At 33.7% G+C, this 19,871-nt stretch overlaps 1 protein-coding gene across 5 annotated transcripts in view; it reads right to left on the bottom strand.

Moving 5' to 3' along the window:
- Positions 1-130: 130 nt before the first annotated feature.
- Positions 131-19,871, bottom strand: part of TRAPPC13 (trafficking protein particle complex subunit 13) — a 32,202-nt gene continuing 12,461 nt past the window's right edge. Inside the window, exons 5-14 of one of the 5 annotated variants that reach the window (XM_007103309.4) lie at positions 15,716-15,805; positions 14,634-14,761; positions 11,822-11,894; positions 10,689-10,733; positions 7,559-7,576; positions 5,522-5,655; positions 4,051-4,249; positions 2,888-2,988; positions 517-667; positions 131-391 (exon numbers count right to left, since the gene is read on the bottom strand). In XM_007103309.4, the coding sequence (XP_007103371.1) occupies positions 284-391; positions 517-667; positions 2,888-2,988; positions 4,051-4,249; positions 5,522-5,655; positions 7,559-7,576; positions 10,689-10,733; positions 11,822-11,894; positions 14,634-14,761; positions 15,716-15,805 (1,047 nt within the window). In that variant the 3' untranslated portion in view covers positions 131-283. Of the gene's footprint in view, positions 392-516; positions 668-2,887; positions 2,989-3,245; positions 3,434-4,050; positions 4,250-5,521; positions 5,656-7,558; positions 7,577-10,688; positions 10,734-11,821; positions 11,895-14,633; positions 14,762-15,715; positions 15,806-19,871 lie in introns of those variants that run through there. The other 4 variants (XM_007103310.4, XM_007103311.3, XM_007103312.3 and 1 more) reach the window with 4 other exon arrangements.

Below are 19,871 nucleotides of genomic sequence, written 5' to 3'. Positions count from 1 at the left end.
CCTCAAATATAGAGCTTTTGGAGAACAAAGTCCAATGGTCATTTAAAATGAAACAAAATAGCAGATGTGTAGAAAATATACAAATGTTCATCTAGACTGTAACTCACAAGAAAAAATCAGTAGATGGTTGTTTTCAAAACAAATATTTAATATTTTAACTGTTTTACAGGAAAGAAATTTAAATAATATATACCTATTTTTACTGTTGATCATTTTACAAAAGTGACAAAAATACAGAAAGTTCTGGGAAACTCAATGACAAGCATAACATTGGAAATGTTCTTCAGCTTTCCACTTTAATGGCTGAAGATACCACGCAAACTTGTGCGATGTCATCATATTCATATGTTCTCTTTAAGAATGTGTCTGTTAGTCTTAAGCCGGAGACACTCTATTGAGAGAAAAATATAGACCTAAGTTTTCATTCATTGGTAATGACCAGAGAAAGAATGGATATAATAAATGACTATGGATTAATAGCCCCCAAATACTGAAATTATTGAAAAGAAAGCATACTTGCAGTCCCTGTACTGAAGACAGTAGAGTGAGGGCAAGGCAGAGAGAGGAACTTGGATGGAGCTTTCCAAGTTGTCTTCCTGAAATGCCACACCAGTGGATAGAACTGGTATTGCACATTTCCAAAACGAGATCCATCGTCCTTTCACTGCTGGAGGAATCAGAAAAACAGGAATAAATCTTGTTCCTTTCACAAAGAGGTACTGCAATATTTCTTCCACTATTGTGGGTGAATTTCTTTTCTGGGTGTCCAGCAGAAAACCAGGAACAAATAAAAAGCTATCATATCATTTTTATTTCACTTAAGGTAGAATCAGGAAAATGAAAGGAGATGGTGTCTTCTGGGATTTACAGTGACACTGAGACTAATCTGCCTGTCTGGATGTAGGCTTTCTGGTTCTGTTATTGAACACTGGCTCCCTGGTGCTGATCTGTTAACAGTTTTGCCATTTCTCTGGAAGACTTCCAGACATCTGTGTCTAATCTTGTTGCTATGCATCCTTCCTATTTCTGTAGGGCACTCTACAGGAAAGAAAAAGATAAACTTGAGTCTGGTCCAGTGCTTTTTCTATTTAATCTATGTTCCTTTACCATGCAGATAACATAGAAAATGGCAAGATTTATAAGTAAAACTATTCAGATGTTCAATTAACACGAAAAGACTACCTCTGCTTATAATTGATACCACCAGTTCAACTTAAACTTAAGTTAAAAAAAAAAACTTTTAATGAAAGTATGCACATTGTTTTTAAAAACAAAACCAAAAGGCTCATAATGAAAATGATCTGCTACTCTACCACCATTCATGACTTGCTTTCAACTCTTTAAAGCTATTTTTTTCTCCTTGGAGTTGGCTCCACATTTTAAATACTTATTTAATTTTAAATTCAAACTTGATTTTTAGACGTGTTGATTTAATGATATTTAGCTTTTATATGTCTCCATCTCTCCCCACCCCCCGCCAAATTTGAAATGTTCACTGTGTGTCACAGACCAGTTTAGGTGCAATGCATGAATTCTCATTACGTTTCACAGAACTCCGGTAAGTGTATGTTGTGTGTATGTGTCTTTGTGTGTTGGGGGGAGTGGAAATCCCATTTTTATAGATGAGGAAACTGAAGATCTAAGAAACAAGTACTTTTTAGAAAACTTAACTTGAATCGCCAAAAGGTAAAGTGAATACCCAAATAAACTTCTTTATTTATTACAGCACTTTGTCATTTGGTCAATAACTGATTTGTTATAACTCAAAAATGCAAAACAAACCAAAAATCCAAAAGCACACCCTATATGCACAGGGTCTTTATCCTGTGTGTGTTGTCTACTGAGCTCCTATGATGTGGCAGGCACTGCATTTATAATGCTGGGTAAGACATGATCCCTTTTCTTGAATTATTCACAATTCAGTGAGGAAAAGACTAATGATTATAGCAATATATTAATACCACTAAAAAACTATATTACAATTTGCTATGACAGAGAAAGGGATGATTGTGCACGGGAGGGTCTAGGAAGCTTCACAGGGGAAGTAAGAATTTTTGTAATTCTGAAGGATGAATACTTCTTATCTCCCTAATATCATAAAGTTGTAAGGAGTATAGAATTAAAAAGGATTATACATTTGGACTAAAAGGATAGGGATTCATCATTGCAATATTATCAAAATGCCCCAATTAATAATACATACCAAGTAGTAATACAAGTAGTAGAAAAGTGATAGGACTGGGATTTAATCCTAGGTTTTTCTGGCTTCAAAGCCCTGTGCTCTTTGCTTTGCAATAGCTAGATTATACTCGATTATCAAAGCCCTGTTTTCCAATCTATGGTTATCCCCTATATTAAATTCATAACCACTTCTAACTTTCTTAGTACTTAAAATACAGGTCAGGTATAAGTATGGCACATAAAAATCTATCTTATTATAGTAAATCTATAATGTATTATTCCATAAGAAACTACTAGTTCATGTTTTAGTAACCTGAAGTGTGAAGGAAGTGTAAATGAGGAAAAGAGCATGGACTTTGAAGTCAAATACACCCGGTTTCAGATTCTGATCCCATCTTTTCTAGCTCTCTGAGGGTGAATAAGCCACATCCTCTGAATTGGCTTTCTCTTGCAAAGAATGTGAATAATTAATACCTACCTCATAGGTACGGAAACAAAATACAAAAAATGCCTAATACAGTAGGACCTCTAAAATATGTAATATACAGCTACCAGATGAAGAACTTTACAGTATTCAATGTCAACATCAGAGAAGACTATACGGCAAGAGGAAACTTACAAGGAGGTAGCATATTTAAAACATTTTAAAATTCTCTCTTAAGTAGGTGAGGAAGAAAGGACATCCATCCACAAGTACTGGCATTACCTGCAGTTTGTTATTTTACAAGTAATATGAAAAGGTTCTTCTAGGTTTACAGTATCTGGGATCGCCTCCAAAGACAACCTAACATCTCCATAACCTGGAGCCTAAGAGAAAAAGCAATACAATTAACATACATCTATTACAAAACCTTTCCATTTTAGTGAGGGTACCACAGTCATTCTAACTTCTTTTGCTGCTACTGCCTACAGAATAGCACTATAGACCCCGACTGATTTTGTTATAATTACTCCATGTTTAGTAGAGTTAAAATGAATCTCACAGGTAAATAGTAAAGGAATTTCAGGGGGTCTGATCTTAAAGGGATACTTTCCAAAGATACTGTAGCTTATACATACGTAACTCTTCATAGGTAAAACAGGAAAAGGAAGGTCACTGAAATGATCCAAGAAGAAAATCATGTCTGTTCACAAGACACACTGGCAGGGACAGACAACAGAATCAACATGCCATGGCAGGATGATAGCTAATGGCGATATTTAAAAATAGGCCCAGTGATAATCTCTCTCTCTCTTTTTTTTCAATTTTTACCTCAAACAGTAAAAGAAAAGTAAATTTTAGAATATATCGCAGTAGGTGATATTCAGTATAAACAGGATTCTGTAGTATATTCTCACTAGCACAAAAAAAAGAAGTCTGGTAGCTATCCATACTCTCGGAGTAGAAATTAGGTAAAATATCCAACCTATGTTTACAAGATAATTTGAGTGGGACTCACCTGAGTTTCAGATGACCCACATTTTAAATATCTTTAAAAAAGGTATGAACTGAGTAGGTAAATGTAGTATAAGTCCAAGAGTTCCAAGACATTGCAAGAAAAGAAAACTTTAATATAGTGGAAGTCAGATAACGGTGAGGACAAATTACCATAGGAGGAAACAACTGATATGCAGTTATTTAAATTTGTTTGGTAAAATAAAAACCCATGTATAATGCATAAATTCACATTTGAAAATTTCCCATTTATATCAATACCAATTTTCTACCTAGATATCAGTGAAATTATTAGTCTTTTATTCTCCAGTAATATCAATGTCTTTTATTAAAAGTGCTCTGATTTTTAGTGACAGACCTAGGAAAATTTAAGTTGTTCTAACTATCTGCACACCACACACCAAAACCCCCATCAGTGTTTTTTCTAGACTCACCATTCTTTGAAGTTGGCTGGTCTGTAATCTTCCCCTTTCACCTAGATTTGTTTTCCATACTATATCCAATTTTCCAATTACCGTTACTCCCTTAATGATGCCTGCTTTTTCTGCAAACTCCTTCTTGGGTTTTAGGCAGTACAAGTACTGGCGTGTATCCATTGGCTGCAGATATGCTCTTGACCCAAATGTAGTTACACTGTGGGGTGGAGATAGAGGTGGAAAAAATTCTCTAGAACCTTTTAGAAGAAAAACCATAGCTGTGATTGATCCTTTGGACAGGAACTGAATGATTTACCATCCAAAGATCCAGAATACAACAGGTCGGTGGTTTCAACACAATGAAAAGGACTTGTACTGAGAGGACTTATTTTTCGTTAATTTTTTTCAGCTGATATGGAAAATCTTGAGATTCTTTATAATAGAAGGCAATATATTACCTGAAGCATTGGACATACATCGATTAACTGAAAAAAAGCAATAGAAATCAGAACCTTAAGTATCCTGTCTCTTCTCTAAAATTATGAAAGCAAATAGTTTAGAATAAAAAGAAGCATACCATTCTAAACTAATGATTTTTCAAAATTAATTAAAAGATCAGGAAAAGAGTGGAAAATTATTGTTTTCCTCTGTGGGGGTATGAGGGGCTATGAACTTTACTATAACCCCCATAATAAGTAAAAGTAAATTTTTCATTCTTGATTATTAAAATCAGGTACTTTCTCCAGCTATTACCTTCTTATCCATATTAATATCAACCCTACATTTATTTATTCTTCTTTTTCTAAATTACCTATAAAGATGCGTATTTCATTTTCATGAAAAATTAAATAATCTATTCCTATGCTCACTCCTTTTGATGTTAAGAGAATACTCCTTAAAACTCACCGCTTACTCTTACCCCTTCTAACTTCTCCATCGTTTCTTCCCATGCCTCAGTTTTATCATTTGCAGGATAAGGATGAAATGTTCCATATTTATCTCACTAAATTGTTATAAAAATTTAAAAGAATAAGTGCTTCAAGTACAAATGGCTAGGATCTTATTTTCATGTGAAGGGAGGGCTGAACAGGTGGACCATAGATTTTAAGGGCAGTGAAACTATTTTATATCCTACAGTCAGGATGGCTACATGTCACCACATTTGTCAAAACCCACAGAATGCACAACACAAAGAGTGAACCCTAATGTAAACTATGGACTTCAGTTAATAATAAGTATCAGTATTAGTTCATCGATTGTAAAAAATGTGCCACATTAAACAAGATGTAAATAACAGGGGATCCTGTAAGTGGGGAGGAGGGCATGTGGGAATGCTGTGGTTTCTGGTCAATTTTTCTGTGAATTTAAAACTTCTCTAATAAAATAATGTCTATCCCTTAAAAAAAATTTTAAACCACCCAAGAGTAACAATGTTAGAAAAGTTCATATCTTTCAAAATAAAAGCAAACACTTCATAATCCATATTTACCATTCTCCAGCTTGGTTGACTGAATTTAATTCTGCTACATTGTACATTATAGATGGCTCCAATGAAACTTTCTCCATAAACATGGGTGAGGTTGTAATATTCTGAATCTGGGCTTCAAGAAATACTTCATCAGTCTGAAAATATGAAAAAAAAATCCACCAAAGTATGCTGGTGTTTAAAGTACTTTACCACAACAACAATATCTAATTTATATGAAGAAAAAACATTAACCACAAATGTGATTAGTTCATGCCTGCAAATCAAAGTTATCATAATTAACGCAAGAAAAGAAATTGTTCTCCTAACATAATTCACAGGGGCAAAGTCAAGTGTTAGTCAACTGGTAAGTTGTCAAACAATGGATGGGGGATAACTATAATATTTTTTGTATTGATATCCAAAAACACTTAACTGGAATTTCATTTACATATATCTTAAATTTTCTGGTAAGTCATTAAAATGTGAAAGTGCAATTTAGTATAATGAATATACCTGTGCACCTATCATTTCAGAGATGTGTTAATTAGGTCTTTGTTATAATATTCCAGCATAATTTATTAATTTCAATTTTCATGTTACTTCAATTTAGATAGTATAGCAAATAATCTATTTTATAATCTTATAAGAATTTAACTTTTTAATTAAAGCATTTTTTTAAGTAGTCATTAGTGATTTCTTAGTTCACTGAAAATGTATATTTAGAGCAAAAAAATATGTGAATTATACTTGAAATCTTTAAGTTTTAAAATCAAACAAGGTATTTTGTAGTCTTAGTAACAGTGAAAACTGGTGCTATACAGCAGTGTTTCAGTCAATGGGTAACTTACATATGTACTTTTAAATAATATTTTAAATTCCCTAATTATTTATGTTAAACATTCTTCTTTTTATGCTATTTGGTTATTTTGGGGGGTATATATTGGAGGATAACAGAAAACTTGGCTCATTTTTGATAAAAACCTATACATAAAATGGTATACTAAGGATATTCTAGAATTATTTTATTCAGAAGTTTCATAGTAATATATATACAGAAATAAAATAAACTTTGACCAAAAATTTTTGGCACTTATGAGCTTTTTTAACACTAAATCCAGGAAAGTAGAAATCATTTGCAAAAATATAATGATGAAGTTATAATTTAATGTATTATTATCTAAAACAAAACAGATTCTTTAGTCCTTAGCACATGTGCTCTAATGAAAAGAGAAATACGATTTATCAGTTTAAAAGAAGTACACATTCAAAGGCATTATTCTGTTACTTTTTCTCAAAAAAAAAATATCCCATCGATCCATTGCTTTAAAAAAAATAACCATAGACCCACATTTCAAATTTAAAAATGCAATTTCTGCATAAGTTTAGAAGAGCTTAGATAAAATGACAGAAAAACAAGCTGCATAATGGAAAATTAAGCTAGTTTGAACAGTTAGCATGAAATAACTTGACATTTAAAAAATTAAGATAAGAATTCAGTGCTAAGGCAGTTGATATTTTTATCATGTATATAATGTGTTATAAGCAAATGCTTATATTAAATATAAATTTGAAAATATGATTTTAGTCAACGTGGGAAAATTTAATTTTCTTTTGTTTACTGTTGTCAAAGGGCCATCTTTACCTGACCCAGACTTAAAACTAAAACCACTGCTCATTTGAAGATGAATTTCAACTACACAGTTTACTCAAAGAATTGAAGTATAGTAGGATATTTTATATTAAGAGGTTGAAAATCCCGAGGCTATTTTAAACAAGGTTAACATGCCTCTTTTTAAAAATAGCTACAGGAAACACACTAAAAATAAGAATATAATTGTTTCAATATGACAATTTAATCTTTGATATATTTTTTCCCATAGAATAACGATCAATATAATATAAAAAGTACAAATTATATACATATTTTTGAAGTCACGTAAGTATATTCACGACTAACTTTGTTTTTCCACTATGTTTTGTAAAGAGAGATTAATTAGGCAGAGTCAAAAAGTGGTAAGTAAGAAAAGCATATAAATTTATAATAAAAAATCAAATTACCACAGAACTGAGGTCACTCTAATGGAAAAATAAAAAAGAAAAATTAGAAAAATCAGATTAAATGTTAAAGAAAAAGAATAACTAACTTTAAAATAAAATGCATTTCTGCATTTTTTTAAATTTACTAAACAAGACAGCATTAGTAAAACAAGGAAGTAAACAGAAAGTAACACAAAGAAATATGACAAATCATTCTTCTAAAAAGGTGAAACTGCTAAGATTAAATGAATAGAGAAGAACACTATAGGTGAATACTTAAACAGGAGCAAATATTCAAGGGCATATCTTGGGGGAGAGAGGTATATCCCATGCCTTTCTAGTTCTATAAATTCTTTACTCACTTTGTAATTCTTCATAGATTACTTAGGTTGGGTATATACTATCTGCCACATTCAGAATAGATATACACTGTATAGCTTCTCTTAAATTTATCTAATAATGGAATCATTTTTTCAAGGAGGATCTTGGGTGATTAGAGTTCCACTGATCACACTTCAGGGAATGCTGGGCTAGACCACTTCAGACAACTGAGAGTTAACAGATTTCACAGTTTGTCTTTTTTTCACATATATATTGCTAAAGCTACTTATTTACCAAGGGCCATCTCTAATGTCAGCTCTTTCATCACTCAGCTGGAAATCTTTTTCACCTATGTTCCCAGAAAATAAGTACACTTCATGATCGGGGTGGGTGGGGATGCTTACACTGTATTTATGTCATGTTAGTCTCCTCCACTAGATCTAAGTACCGTGAGGACTGGGAAGATGTTCAGTTTATATTTATTTCTCTTCAGTACCTGGCATGGAGCTGTGACCAAAGGTTTGACGCCTAGCTTCTAATGTCACCAATTTTTTTTTTTTTACAAGGCTTTCTTATATTAGAAGACTACAACAAAGTTTCTCACAAAACTTGTTTCCCTTTAGGTGATTCACATAGTATTAGAATTTTTAGAAGCAGCATAAAAAACATGTTTGAGACAAATGTGGGGCTAATAACAGTTGTGTAAGGACTATGGCATAGTGTAATAAACATAAACTACTGATACCAGTGTGGTTAACTAACTCCTACAATTTACCTGAATTTCCTAGATGGAGTCCGTAGAATCTGCTTCATGTTACAGGCAGAACAGTATTTGTTTGCCTAATAGGTAATACCAAATATCTTAGAGAGATCCTAAATGCTCCTTGTTCACTCCTCATTTAAAAAAAAATGTCTATTTTCAAAAGTTCAGAATTTTACTAAAATTTTTTAGCTGAAGTTTGTTGGCAAAGTTTAGATTAAAAATTATGTCGGGCTTGCCTGGTGGCGCAGTGGTTGGGGGTCTGCCTGACAATGCAGGGGACACGGGTTCGTGCCCCGGTCCGGGAGGATCCCACATGCCGCGGAGTGGCTGGGCCCGTGAGCCATGGCCGCTGAGCCTGCGCCTCCGGAGCCTGTGCTCCGCAACGGGAGAGGCCGCAGCGGTGAGAAGCCCGCGTACCGCAAAAAAAAAAAAAAAAAAAAAAAAAAATTATGTCTATACTTAATGTTAACTGAAAAAGCAAACAAAATTGTTACTGTGATAATAAAAACAGAATATTATATATAAATGAGTAAAGACTGAAAGAGAATATGGGTTAATGAAGAACCAATTACTTTTTAGTGTGGTGGACTTGTGGGTTTTTTCCTTTCTTTTTGGGGAGTATGTACTTTTATGTTATTTATGGAATAACTAGCAATTTAAAAAACAATTTGCAACTCACTCTGAATATTGGTGTGATAAAACTACTTGACAAGTATCTTAATGTACCACCATACTTCAACAAAGAAAACCTGAAATAGTTTAATATGTGCCTTCCTATACGTGCCTTTAAACATCTAGTAATCTCCTTGATGAGACTGTATCCTCGCATCAAATATGTATACTCTTCACTACATACTCTACGTTCCACTTGTATTTCCAACTCTGCTTGGAATGCCTTCACTGCTCTGACACTTTGATGTTCCTAACACCTATTCCTTCTAGACACTGATGCAGTTCTCTTCCTTTTCCATGAAGCTTCTTTAGACTACTCCAAAATCTCATCCCCTGAGTACCTGTAGCACATCTTTTTGCGTCATGCTCTTTAGTCTCACTATATACTATACCAGTTACTTCTGTTATTTTATGCACTTTTTTCTGTTCTCCTAATAGGTTTTTACTTTAAGGTTAGGTTCCTTATCTTAGAAGTCTTAGTATGCCCAGCTGTAGTACAAACTTTATAGTGAATAAAAATTCAGATGCTGATGGTAAAAATATATATCAAATTTGACATGTGACTACAAATTTCTGATCACCTGGTTTTGGAGTAATAGACAAAATTTTCATTTCAAAACACTGCATTTGACTATCTTTGAGTTTATCACTGTGATATGAAATACATGATTTTGGGGGGGTAAAAGGCCCATTAGGAAATCTGCTTTTTCTGGACCTCGAGATACCAGGATAAAATAGAATTTTGTAAAAGAAATCCAAGCCATAAAACCTTTTCCTTATGGAAAATTCTACTTTATCTCTTTTGTTAGGAAAGAAGATAATCTTCTATTCTAAAAGTTACTTCTTTCTATATTTTTGCCAAATTTGTTTCTCCCAAGGAGCATTTCAAACCATTCACTAAACTTAGCAACCTAACTCTGGCTGGCACACTGACTTCCCAGGACAAAGAATTTAATGTACTGAGCTCTACTTAATATTTTTCTAGGTGAATATTAAATCTTTTTTGCAGGGTTGGATCTACCACTTCAATTTTTGTAATATCACAACCACATTTATAAAATATTTAACAGATTGCTAATGTTTTTAGACAGTAACAACAACTATTAAATGGAAGCACAGGGCAATCATTTAATGAAAGAGGGTGAAAGCCTCACAAAATTAACGAGAATAAAAATCAAGGCATATTGATTCCATGTCAGTTGAAAACAGCAGATTAAAAGAGATCTGCAGTGAAATTATTCACTTTCAATTGAACTTTATGCTCATTTTTCACAAGTAATTCACAGTCATATCAGCAATTTACTCTGATATGAAAAGAAATGTAATACATGAGAATTTTGGTCAAATAAGATCTTAATGTTGAACCTGAAATCCCATTAAGTGCTCAACACTTACCTCTGCATTGTAAAATTTGGTTTTCACATCCAATGGTTTGAGAACCTAGTTGAATAAAGCATATCAATCAAAGGAGATTATTATCATTTGACCATTTATTTTGTTTATCTGTTTTAAATCATAGGGCTTAAATTTGTCAAAGGCATTTTCCAATTTTAATTGTAATAGACTTTTCTAATGGGTATGTAATACTCTTGTAAAAACAAAAACAAAAACAATCCCAAATGCATTTTTAAAAAAGCCACCGTAATTTCTTGACTGGGTAATAGTTACATGAGTTATATGGATTTGTACTTCATAATAGTTTGTTAAACTGAACACATATATTTTTGTGTATTTCTCTATATACATTTCACAAAGCATGTTTATCAAAATAAGCAATCAAACCTTTTATTTTCTTTTAAAAAGGCATGCAAAATCTTAAACAGGTGAGTGATAACAAAAGCAATAGAATAAAGCAAAACTTTTCTTCCTATTGCTGGTACTTTTTCTTCCACTTACAAACAGAGGAATGAAAAATATATATAGTATCATATCTAGATCTACATAACTGTATATGGTCATCTCATTTCCCTATCCACATACATACATGTGTTAAAACAGTGGTTTTTAACTATTTTTGATAATGGACTTCGAAAATTGTGTATAAATAAAAAATTCTAACTACAATTTCAGTGACTCATGAAGTCTCTGAAGGAAGCTTGGTCCACTTAGCCCAAGACAATAATCTCTCATTTAAATATTTCTTTAGAAATCTGATATTATTTACACTTATTTTGTCTGGACTTTACACTCATTTTATCCATCTTCTAGATTCTTCTGTGTTTTTTGAAGGCATGAAAACACAACAAATTTTTTTTCTGGATAAAACATTACATTGCCAATGATAATTTCTCTGCTTTTATTTAACTGACTTTAGTGCAACTTTAGATTGCTAGTAACCACAATGATAATTTCTCTGCTTTTATTTAACTTACTTTAGTCCAACTTTAGATTGCTAGTAATAAGACAAATCCAAAAATATTAAGCTATTTGCTTTATTTGGAGTTTGTTTTTACTGCAGATAAATAGTAGTAATTTCCTAGGGGAAAAAAGGGCATCTAAACACTATTTACCACTGTCATATTCAATACCTGAAATTTGAAGAATTTTCTAAAATACATTTTTTCTCCACCCTGAGTTGTATAACTCACTGCACACACCAAGCTGAAACAGAAAGATGTTTTAATGATTTTCAATCACTTTCAATTTTGTTTTTTAATAGTTAATGTACTACACTTCAGTTCTACCAACAAATTTGGAAAATATTTATACTAATGACACAAAAGTGTAGCCAAATGAGCCTAGAGCAGGAAAAAAAGAGTTCCAGTAGATATGGATATAATTCCATGAACAAGAAAGCTCTGATTAGTAAAATAAGATATACCATTTTTAGAGCAGGAAGTCAGAAACCTTTTTCTTCAGAAAGTAAAGCATAAGCCAAAATAAATCAGGATAACTAAATAGTTGAATGTAAAAAGTTAAGTTCATATAAACTAGAAGAAAATACAAATTTTTTAAAAATTCCAGGATGAAGAAAGACTTTTTAATATAAATGCAATGGAAAGGAAAAGACTTCCACAAATTTAGAAATTGGATAAATCAAAAACACTAAAACAAAATTTTAAGCAGAACAACAAACTGGGAAAAAATGCTTCTAAGAATATGAAGAGAAATTCTTGTAAACAAAACAATATCTCATTCAAAATAGAAGAAAAGGATATACACATAAATTGTAGTACCATAATCGACTAACAAAAATGTGGAAATGTTCAGCCTCACAAGTAGTCAAAGAAACAAATTAAAATAATGAGATAAGATTTTTCCTTATCTTAGGATTTGGCAAAAGTTCTTTCCAAGAAATATCAGGGTTGGTGAGAGTTTAGAGAAACTGACTCTCTTTATACTGTTGGTGGTTATGAGAAATTTAGAAAAGAATCCTTCAGGAAAGGAGTCTTAAAAATGCTTATATGCTCCTATAGTAAACCCACTTCAAGCAATCTATTACAGGAAATATTAAGATGCTCACCACTTCATTATTTATAATAGTGAAAGACTGGAAATAATCTAAAGTCCAACATTAGGGTAAACAAATTACAATAGAGTCCAAGTGTGTAAGATAAAGTCATTTTAAAAAGAATGTTTTCAAAGAATACTGACTCAACTGGGTTCATGGTGTATTAAAAAAGATAAAACCATGTGTAATATGATCAAAATTCTATAAAATATTATTTAAGTTACTTATACACATCTGTTTTATATATATATGCACATAAAGGATTGAAATATACCAATATTATAATAGTGGCTATACTAGGTGGTGACATTACAGGTAATTTAATTTCTACTTTATACTTGTACCTAGTACTAAACCAGGTGCTAGGTATTTAGAGTTGATCAAAACTCAATACCTGCTCTCCAAGTGCTCACAGTTGGAAGCAGTGTAGCAAGGTACAGGTTATGAAGTTAGATTTAGATTTGAGTTCTATGCCATTATGTGCTAGCTATTAAATTCTCTAAGAGTCTCATTTTCTGTAAAATGGGGATTTTACACATTTAATATCATTTCAATAAAATCAATTTCAACAAATATTGACCAGTTTTCTCGCTAAATCCCAGGGATGCAGGTGACTTTGTGGAACTCATACTTTAATGGGAACGGCAGGCACTCAGTAAGTAATGTCAAGCATAAAAGACAGAAAAAAATGATAAGTTGTGGATGCTATAAAATAGACAAGAAGGGGGATTTTATCTAGTCTAGGAGGTCAAAAAGTCTCTTTGAGAAAGTCATGAATCTGAGATATGACGAAGTAGAAGTAAACTAAACAAAATGACACAGGCATTCCTTTGTAAGGGAAGGATACATTTCAAGTCACAGAGCAGTTCAGAGGTAAAAGAAGTCCAATATGACTGCAGAGTAGAGAGGGAGGGAAGCATGATGAAAGGTGAGAACTAGAGTACGTAGTTGGTAAGGATTAGTTGTGGAGAGCTCTGCAAAACCTATACAGTTAGAATATCCTGAGGGTAGTAGGAGATCACTGAAGTGTTAAGTGACTTATCCAAGATCACATAATTAAATAAATAATCAAGCTAAAATGTGAACTCCAGAAAATCTGACTCAAAGCTCATACCAACCACAGAATATATATTAAGAAGTGCCTACAACAGAGCTTGTCACCAAAATGAATTAAATAATAGATAATATTACATATTTCTTTAAGACAAAGAAGAGAAGCAAAAATGGTGACGTTAAGTGGAGATGAAGAGAGGCTACTGAGAGACAGTTAACAAGAACAAACAGGACTTTGTGAATCAACTGGATATGGGGGTGGTAAGGCAGATAGAGAAGTCTAAAATTACTTTAGATGGTTGAAATTTTCATATTTGCCTCTCAGACAAAGAAAAATACAGCATTCACATTCAAATACATACACAGGCCAGGAATACAGAATTTGAGATTTTTTTCCCTCATACCTTTACTTTGGTTCTCTAGTTTTGAACTCTCAGGGTAGAGTATATTTATACAGTTAAATACAGAACTGAAAAACTGTGAATTTAAAAATAAATGTTATTAACATCAGTTAGCATTTCAAAAGAATAAATGTACTTTTAGAGTGCTACCTGGGTTTTAAAGGTTTGCATGGATTTTTATTTTTAGATAAGATTGTAGATGCAAAAATGAAACTAGAGATAAGTGAAGATAAATTAAGATATTTTTTCCTTTCAAAAATAAACATTTTGTTTAAAGTTTGTTTCTGGCAAGCATGTAAACATGGTACATAAAATTCCTTCTGAAGTAGGTTCTTAGGCTTAACAACAAGTGGAATAAGTGGAAATAAAGCAAAAATTTCAAATAAAAGCATAAATAAGTAAAAGCCTCTGAGATCTAGTAAAATTAATTCTTACATGTGTGTTCCAATCTCCTTTACTTCGTGGTGTATGACATCATCTATACAACAATCGGGTTTAAGTTCAGCCACTGCAGCATTGGAGGCTGAAAGATTTAAACGCTGAGAACTTGTCTGAAGATCAGCCTTGAAAGAGAGAATAAAATCCAAATGAGACTGGTTACCTACAGGGCGTGGATAAGTATGGGTGGAAAGAATAGGGGAACAAGAACAAGGAAGTAGGGATGAAGAGGGAGCAACATGTCTCTGTGTACATCTTTTTGTATAGCTCTGATGTTAGGAACAGGGTAGTGGTTCACACACACACACCTAAAAATAAATATTGATAAAATCAATCCAAAATGTAATACAAACAGTACCAAATGAACCTAACTGTATTACAAATGAACACAACCATACTGGGAGGAGGAAAGGGAAAAAAAGAACTAACTTAAGTTTGGCAAACAAAAGCTAAAACTGAAAAGAACGGCACACAAATGTTTTACTCTAGCTAGCCCATTTGCTGTTTTGCAGGGGTATGGATTAGCAGTTCTCAAACTTCTACATGTATACTAGGACAAAACAAAAATATATATATTATGGATAACAAGAGACAAGTTTCTTACCTTTGGAGAAAAAAAGGTACAAATAAGGAAAGGGAGAAGCCTGCAATGAAACCTTTGGTGCTGGACTGGAATTTGGGGCATCAGTATGAACATACGGTTTTGAAATTTATATATATACAGATGGATATTACAGAAACATATATACATGTGTACAAATGCGTTAGTATATAACACTAAAAGGTAAAAGGTAAGTAATCATTCAAAACAGTATTAGATGTCGGAGACCAGCTGATTTGTAGAACTAGAGATCAGCATTAAAGTCATCAACTAAGAAAGGAACACTTTCTCTCTTGCCCCTACCAAGTTACTTTCTATCATATTCCCTCCCTTATTCCTTTTGAACATTGATCATTTTCTCTAATTCTCTTAAATGACATCCTCCCTTAAGCTCAGCTGCTTTCTATCACATTCAATTTTAACTTTCTTTGTAACATTTATTATGATCTATAATTACCTTATTTATGATTTTGTTTACCTGTTTCCTTCTGTCTCCCCTACCAAAGATGTAAGGTCTGTTGAGGCAGGAACCTCTTGCCTTCTCTTGTTCACCACTATAACATGGTGCCTGGCACACAGAAGGCAATTAATAAATGTTTGTTGCATACTGAATGAAGTTATGATAAAACTTCAAGGCAAATGTCAAGAAAAATTCAGAGAAAGCAAAGATCACATTAAGTCATGAGGATTAGGGGAGGTTTTGTCCATAAGAGTACAGATTTTTTAAAAGCTTTTTGTTTTTTTAAAATCAGTTAACAGGCTTTCTGCAGTTAATTCTAACCTAACATTCTTAATGCAGGCACTTCCAAGTGGGATATTTATTAGTGCTGTCTTTTTTGTTATTATATTCAGTTATTAAACAGTAGTAGCTCACATTTATTGGGCACCTACTATGTGCAAGGCCCTGTTCTAAGCACATTACTCATTTAATGCCCACAACCCTGAAGTAGGTCATTATACCATCCCTATTTTACAGACAAACCAAGGCACATAGAAGAAACAACTCCCCTTAGGTTATACAACTAATAAGTAATGAAGCTGAAATTCAAAATTTTTTAACAAACATTTTAGAAATTAGAGAAGAGGGGGAAAAGAAAAGAAACAGTCAAACCCATGGGCTTTCTGTCCAATGTGTTTTCCTATGTATCATTTTTTAAACATTAATCATAACTATAGCATGTATTATATATGGCTGAACACTTTTACTTTTCTCCTTTTTCATCTTATAAACACTGCTGCACTTAACATTTATTTCCTAATTACCTATGAGGGCTTTTCCAGGAGCTGGAGATATATCAGTGAACAACAGACTAAAATCCCTGCCCCTAGGGAATTTAAATGTTTGGGGAAAATAATATAGAGTAAAGGAGGAATGGAGGGCTGGCTTGAGGTAGGGGAATACAATTAAAATTACAGGGTCGGCTTCATGCTGCAAATTGGTTTTTGGATGAGCAGTATTTAAAAAGGGAGAGAGGAAAGGGGAAATGGAGAATCATTTCAAGTAAGTTAAAAAAAGCAAAACACCTTAAGTGTAAAAGCTCAAGATCAAGAAAGAGTTTGGTATAATTAAGGAATTCATGTTAAAAAATAAGAAAAAAGCATTTAAAAACATCTAGACTAAACTTCAAGCGAATAGAGGCCTTGTCTCTTTTGTTTCCTGCTATAACCCCAGTATCTAGAATTGTGCCTGGAATATATACTTGTTGAATGAATGAACAAATGCCTATTACTCACCATTGGTTCTCAAAGTATGGTTCCCAGACTAACAGAATCAGCATCACCTGAGAACATGTTAGAAATGGAAATTCTGGGAATTCCCTGGTGGTCCAGTGGTTAGGACTTTGCGCTTCCACTGTCAGGGGCCTGGGTTTGATCCCTGGTTGGGGAACTAAGCTCCCACAAGCCCCGTGGTGTGGCCAAAAAAAAAAAAAAAAAAGATAAATTCTTGGGCACCATTTCAGATTGATTAAATCAGAAACACTGGAGGTGAGGCTCAGCAATCAGTGTTTTAAAAAGTCCTCCTGATGATTTTAATACCTTCTAAAGTTTAAGAACCAATAGTACAGGGACTTCCCTGGTGGTCTCGTGGTTAAGAATCCATCTTCTAGTGCAGGGGATGCCAGTTTGATCCCTGATCGGGGAACTAAGATCCCACATGCTGCGGGGTTACTGAGCCTGCGTACCACAACTACAGAGCCTGTGCACTCTGGAGCCCATGCAACGTAACTAGAGAGAAGGCTGCAAGCTGCAACTAAGACCTGATGCAGCCAAAAATAAATAAATAAAATAAAAATAAACCACCAATGGTACAGATCATTAAAGTTATTTTTTTAAAAATAAATTTATTTATTTATTTATTTTTGGCTGCACTGTGTCTTTGTTGCTGCGTGTGGGCTTTCTCTAGTTGCGGCGAGCGGTGGTTACACTTCATTGTGGTGCGCGGGCTACTCACTGCAGTGGCTTCTCTTGTTGCGGAGCATGGGATCTAGGCGTGTGGGCTTCAGTAGTTGTGGCACACGAGCTTAGTAGTTGTGGCTCGTGGACTTGGTTGCTCCCCAGCATGTGGGATCTTCCCGGACCACAGCTCGAACCTGTGTCCCCTGCATTGGCAGGCGGACTCCCAACCACTGCACCACCAGGGGAGTCTCTACTATTTTTTTATTTATAGTACACTACACTGTCTTTTGTTTATAGAACACTTCATGTTTTGGTAGCATGCTAAGGTTTTCAGACTTATTGCTGAAAATTATTTTTCAATTAAAAAACAAACAGAAAACCCCCTAGTGGTTTCCAGTTAAACATGATAGATTATATAGCATTTTTATTCTCAAAAACAACACTAAGATGTCAGTAAAGGAATTAAAAGAGTACAGATTCATAATCTCTTTTCCACATTCCAAAACTCCAAGAGCTATAAAAAATTAAACTTTTGAGAGCAGAATTCTGAGTAGCTGAAGTAATGGCAGTAGAGTAACTGAATCTCCCGAGTCATCCTCAAATAAATAAATAAAATTTAAAAACTATACAAACTCAGTGTTAGTATAGCTAGAGAGCAGCAAATGTCTAAACTTCAAATTTCTGCAAGCTATTTCTCATGCTCTTGTCATGAGCCTTTGCAAAGAACAAGAGAAGTTCATGAAAAATTGAGCTTAAGAGAGAAAAGGAAGGTAGAGACAGGCCTAAGAATGATGAAAAGTACTGCCAGAAAGACAAAGTCTATCCTAAGTGTCAAAATACTGAGAAAGTGCATTACTGGAAGATGAGAGCACAGCCTACAGGAGATAGAACAGTATGTTTAATGGTGAAGAGGCAATTCTGGAAAGATAACAATTTAGGGGAAGAAGAGGGTTAAAAAGGAGAAGAACCTTTTGGAAACTGTCAGTGAAGAGAAAATGAAGGAGGAGGAGAAAATTGAGGATGCTGTCACTTAAAAGAAAGAGAAAAACTGAGGAACACTCAACCCTTTCTTCTTCCACCACCCTCCCAAAAGCCACCCAATAAAGAAACGACACATTTCTTGCAAGGCTTTAAGAGAGTATTCTTGAACTAAGAATATCAAAGCACCCCAAACTGCATTTCACAGAATGCAAAGCTAGCAACAGTCTTAATCCATACAAAAATACTAGTAAAAAAACCCACGCAATGATAATTTAAACAATTCACTGATCCAAACTGCCACCCAAAACTAATAATGAAACAGAAGAAAACTGCAACACAATATTCAAAGTGAATTAAATACCCTCAAAAAAACATTTGGAGATAATTATAAAGCACCCAAGGAAATATACATTTGAATGAAAATTTACTAAGGGGAACTAAAGAAAAGCAGGCAAAGAGGAGCCAATTTATATGTAATTGGAGTCTGTACAATGATAAACAAAATGCTAGTTCTTAGTTAAGAGTAAGAAGACTCTTGGTGGGCACTGTACTGCTCAATAAACATTAGCTATTTCTGTTATTATGCCAAACACCACTGCCTTTATAGAAATTAAAACTGAGCAGAGCCCACAGAAATATAATCACATATTTTATAAGAAATACACTATGGTAATATTTGTTCTTTTTAACATTTACTTAAATTACACACATTTGCTGATTTATTCATCTTACAAAAATAAATTCAACATTTACTGAATGCCAACTGTATGACAGGAAAAAAGTATACATTCTCGAAGTTCTGAAAGTCAGTCCTTTTCATAATCAAATGCAGAGGTCAGCAAACTTTTTCTTTAAAAGGTCAGATAGCAAATATTTTAGACTTTGCAGGTCATACAGTTTGTTGCAACTACACAATTCTGATGTTGTAGCTTGAAATCTGCCACAGATAATAAACGGATGAGTGTGGCTATGTGTCAATAAAATTTTACTTAAGGACTGAAATTTGAATTTTATATAATTTTCACATCACAAAATAAGCTTTTGTTTCTTTTCAATCATTTAAAAATGTAGGGCTTCCCTGGTGGCTCAGTTGTTGAGAATCCGCCTGCCGATGCAGGGGACACGGGTTCGTGCCCCGGTCTGGGAAGATCCCACATGCCGCGGAGCAGCTGGGCCCGTGAGCCATGGCCGCTGAGCCTGCGCGTCCGGAGCCTGTGCTCCGCAACAGGAGAGGCCACAGCAGTGAGAGGCCCACG

The sequence above is a fragment of the Physeter macrocephalus genome, chromosome 8 (genome assembly GCF_002837175.3).
Source record: "Physeter macrocephalus isolate SW-GA chromosome 8, ASM283717v5, whole genome shotgun sequence".
Classification (NCBI taxonomy): Eukaryota; Metazoa; Chordata; class Mammalia; order Artiodactyla; family Physeteridae; genus Physeter; species Physeter macrocephalus.
This window is presented reverse-complemented; position numbering and strand designations above follow the sequence as displayed.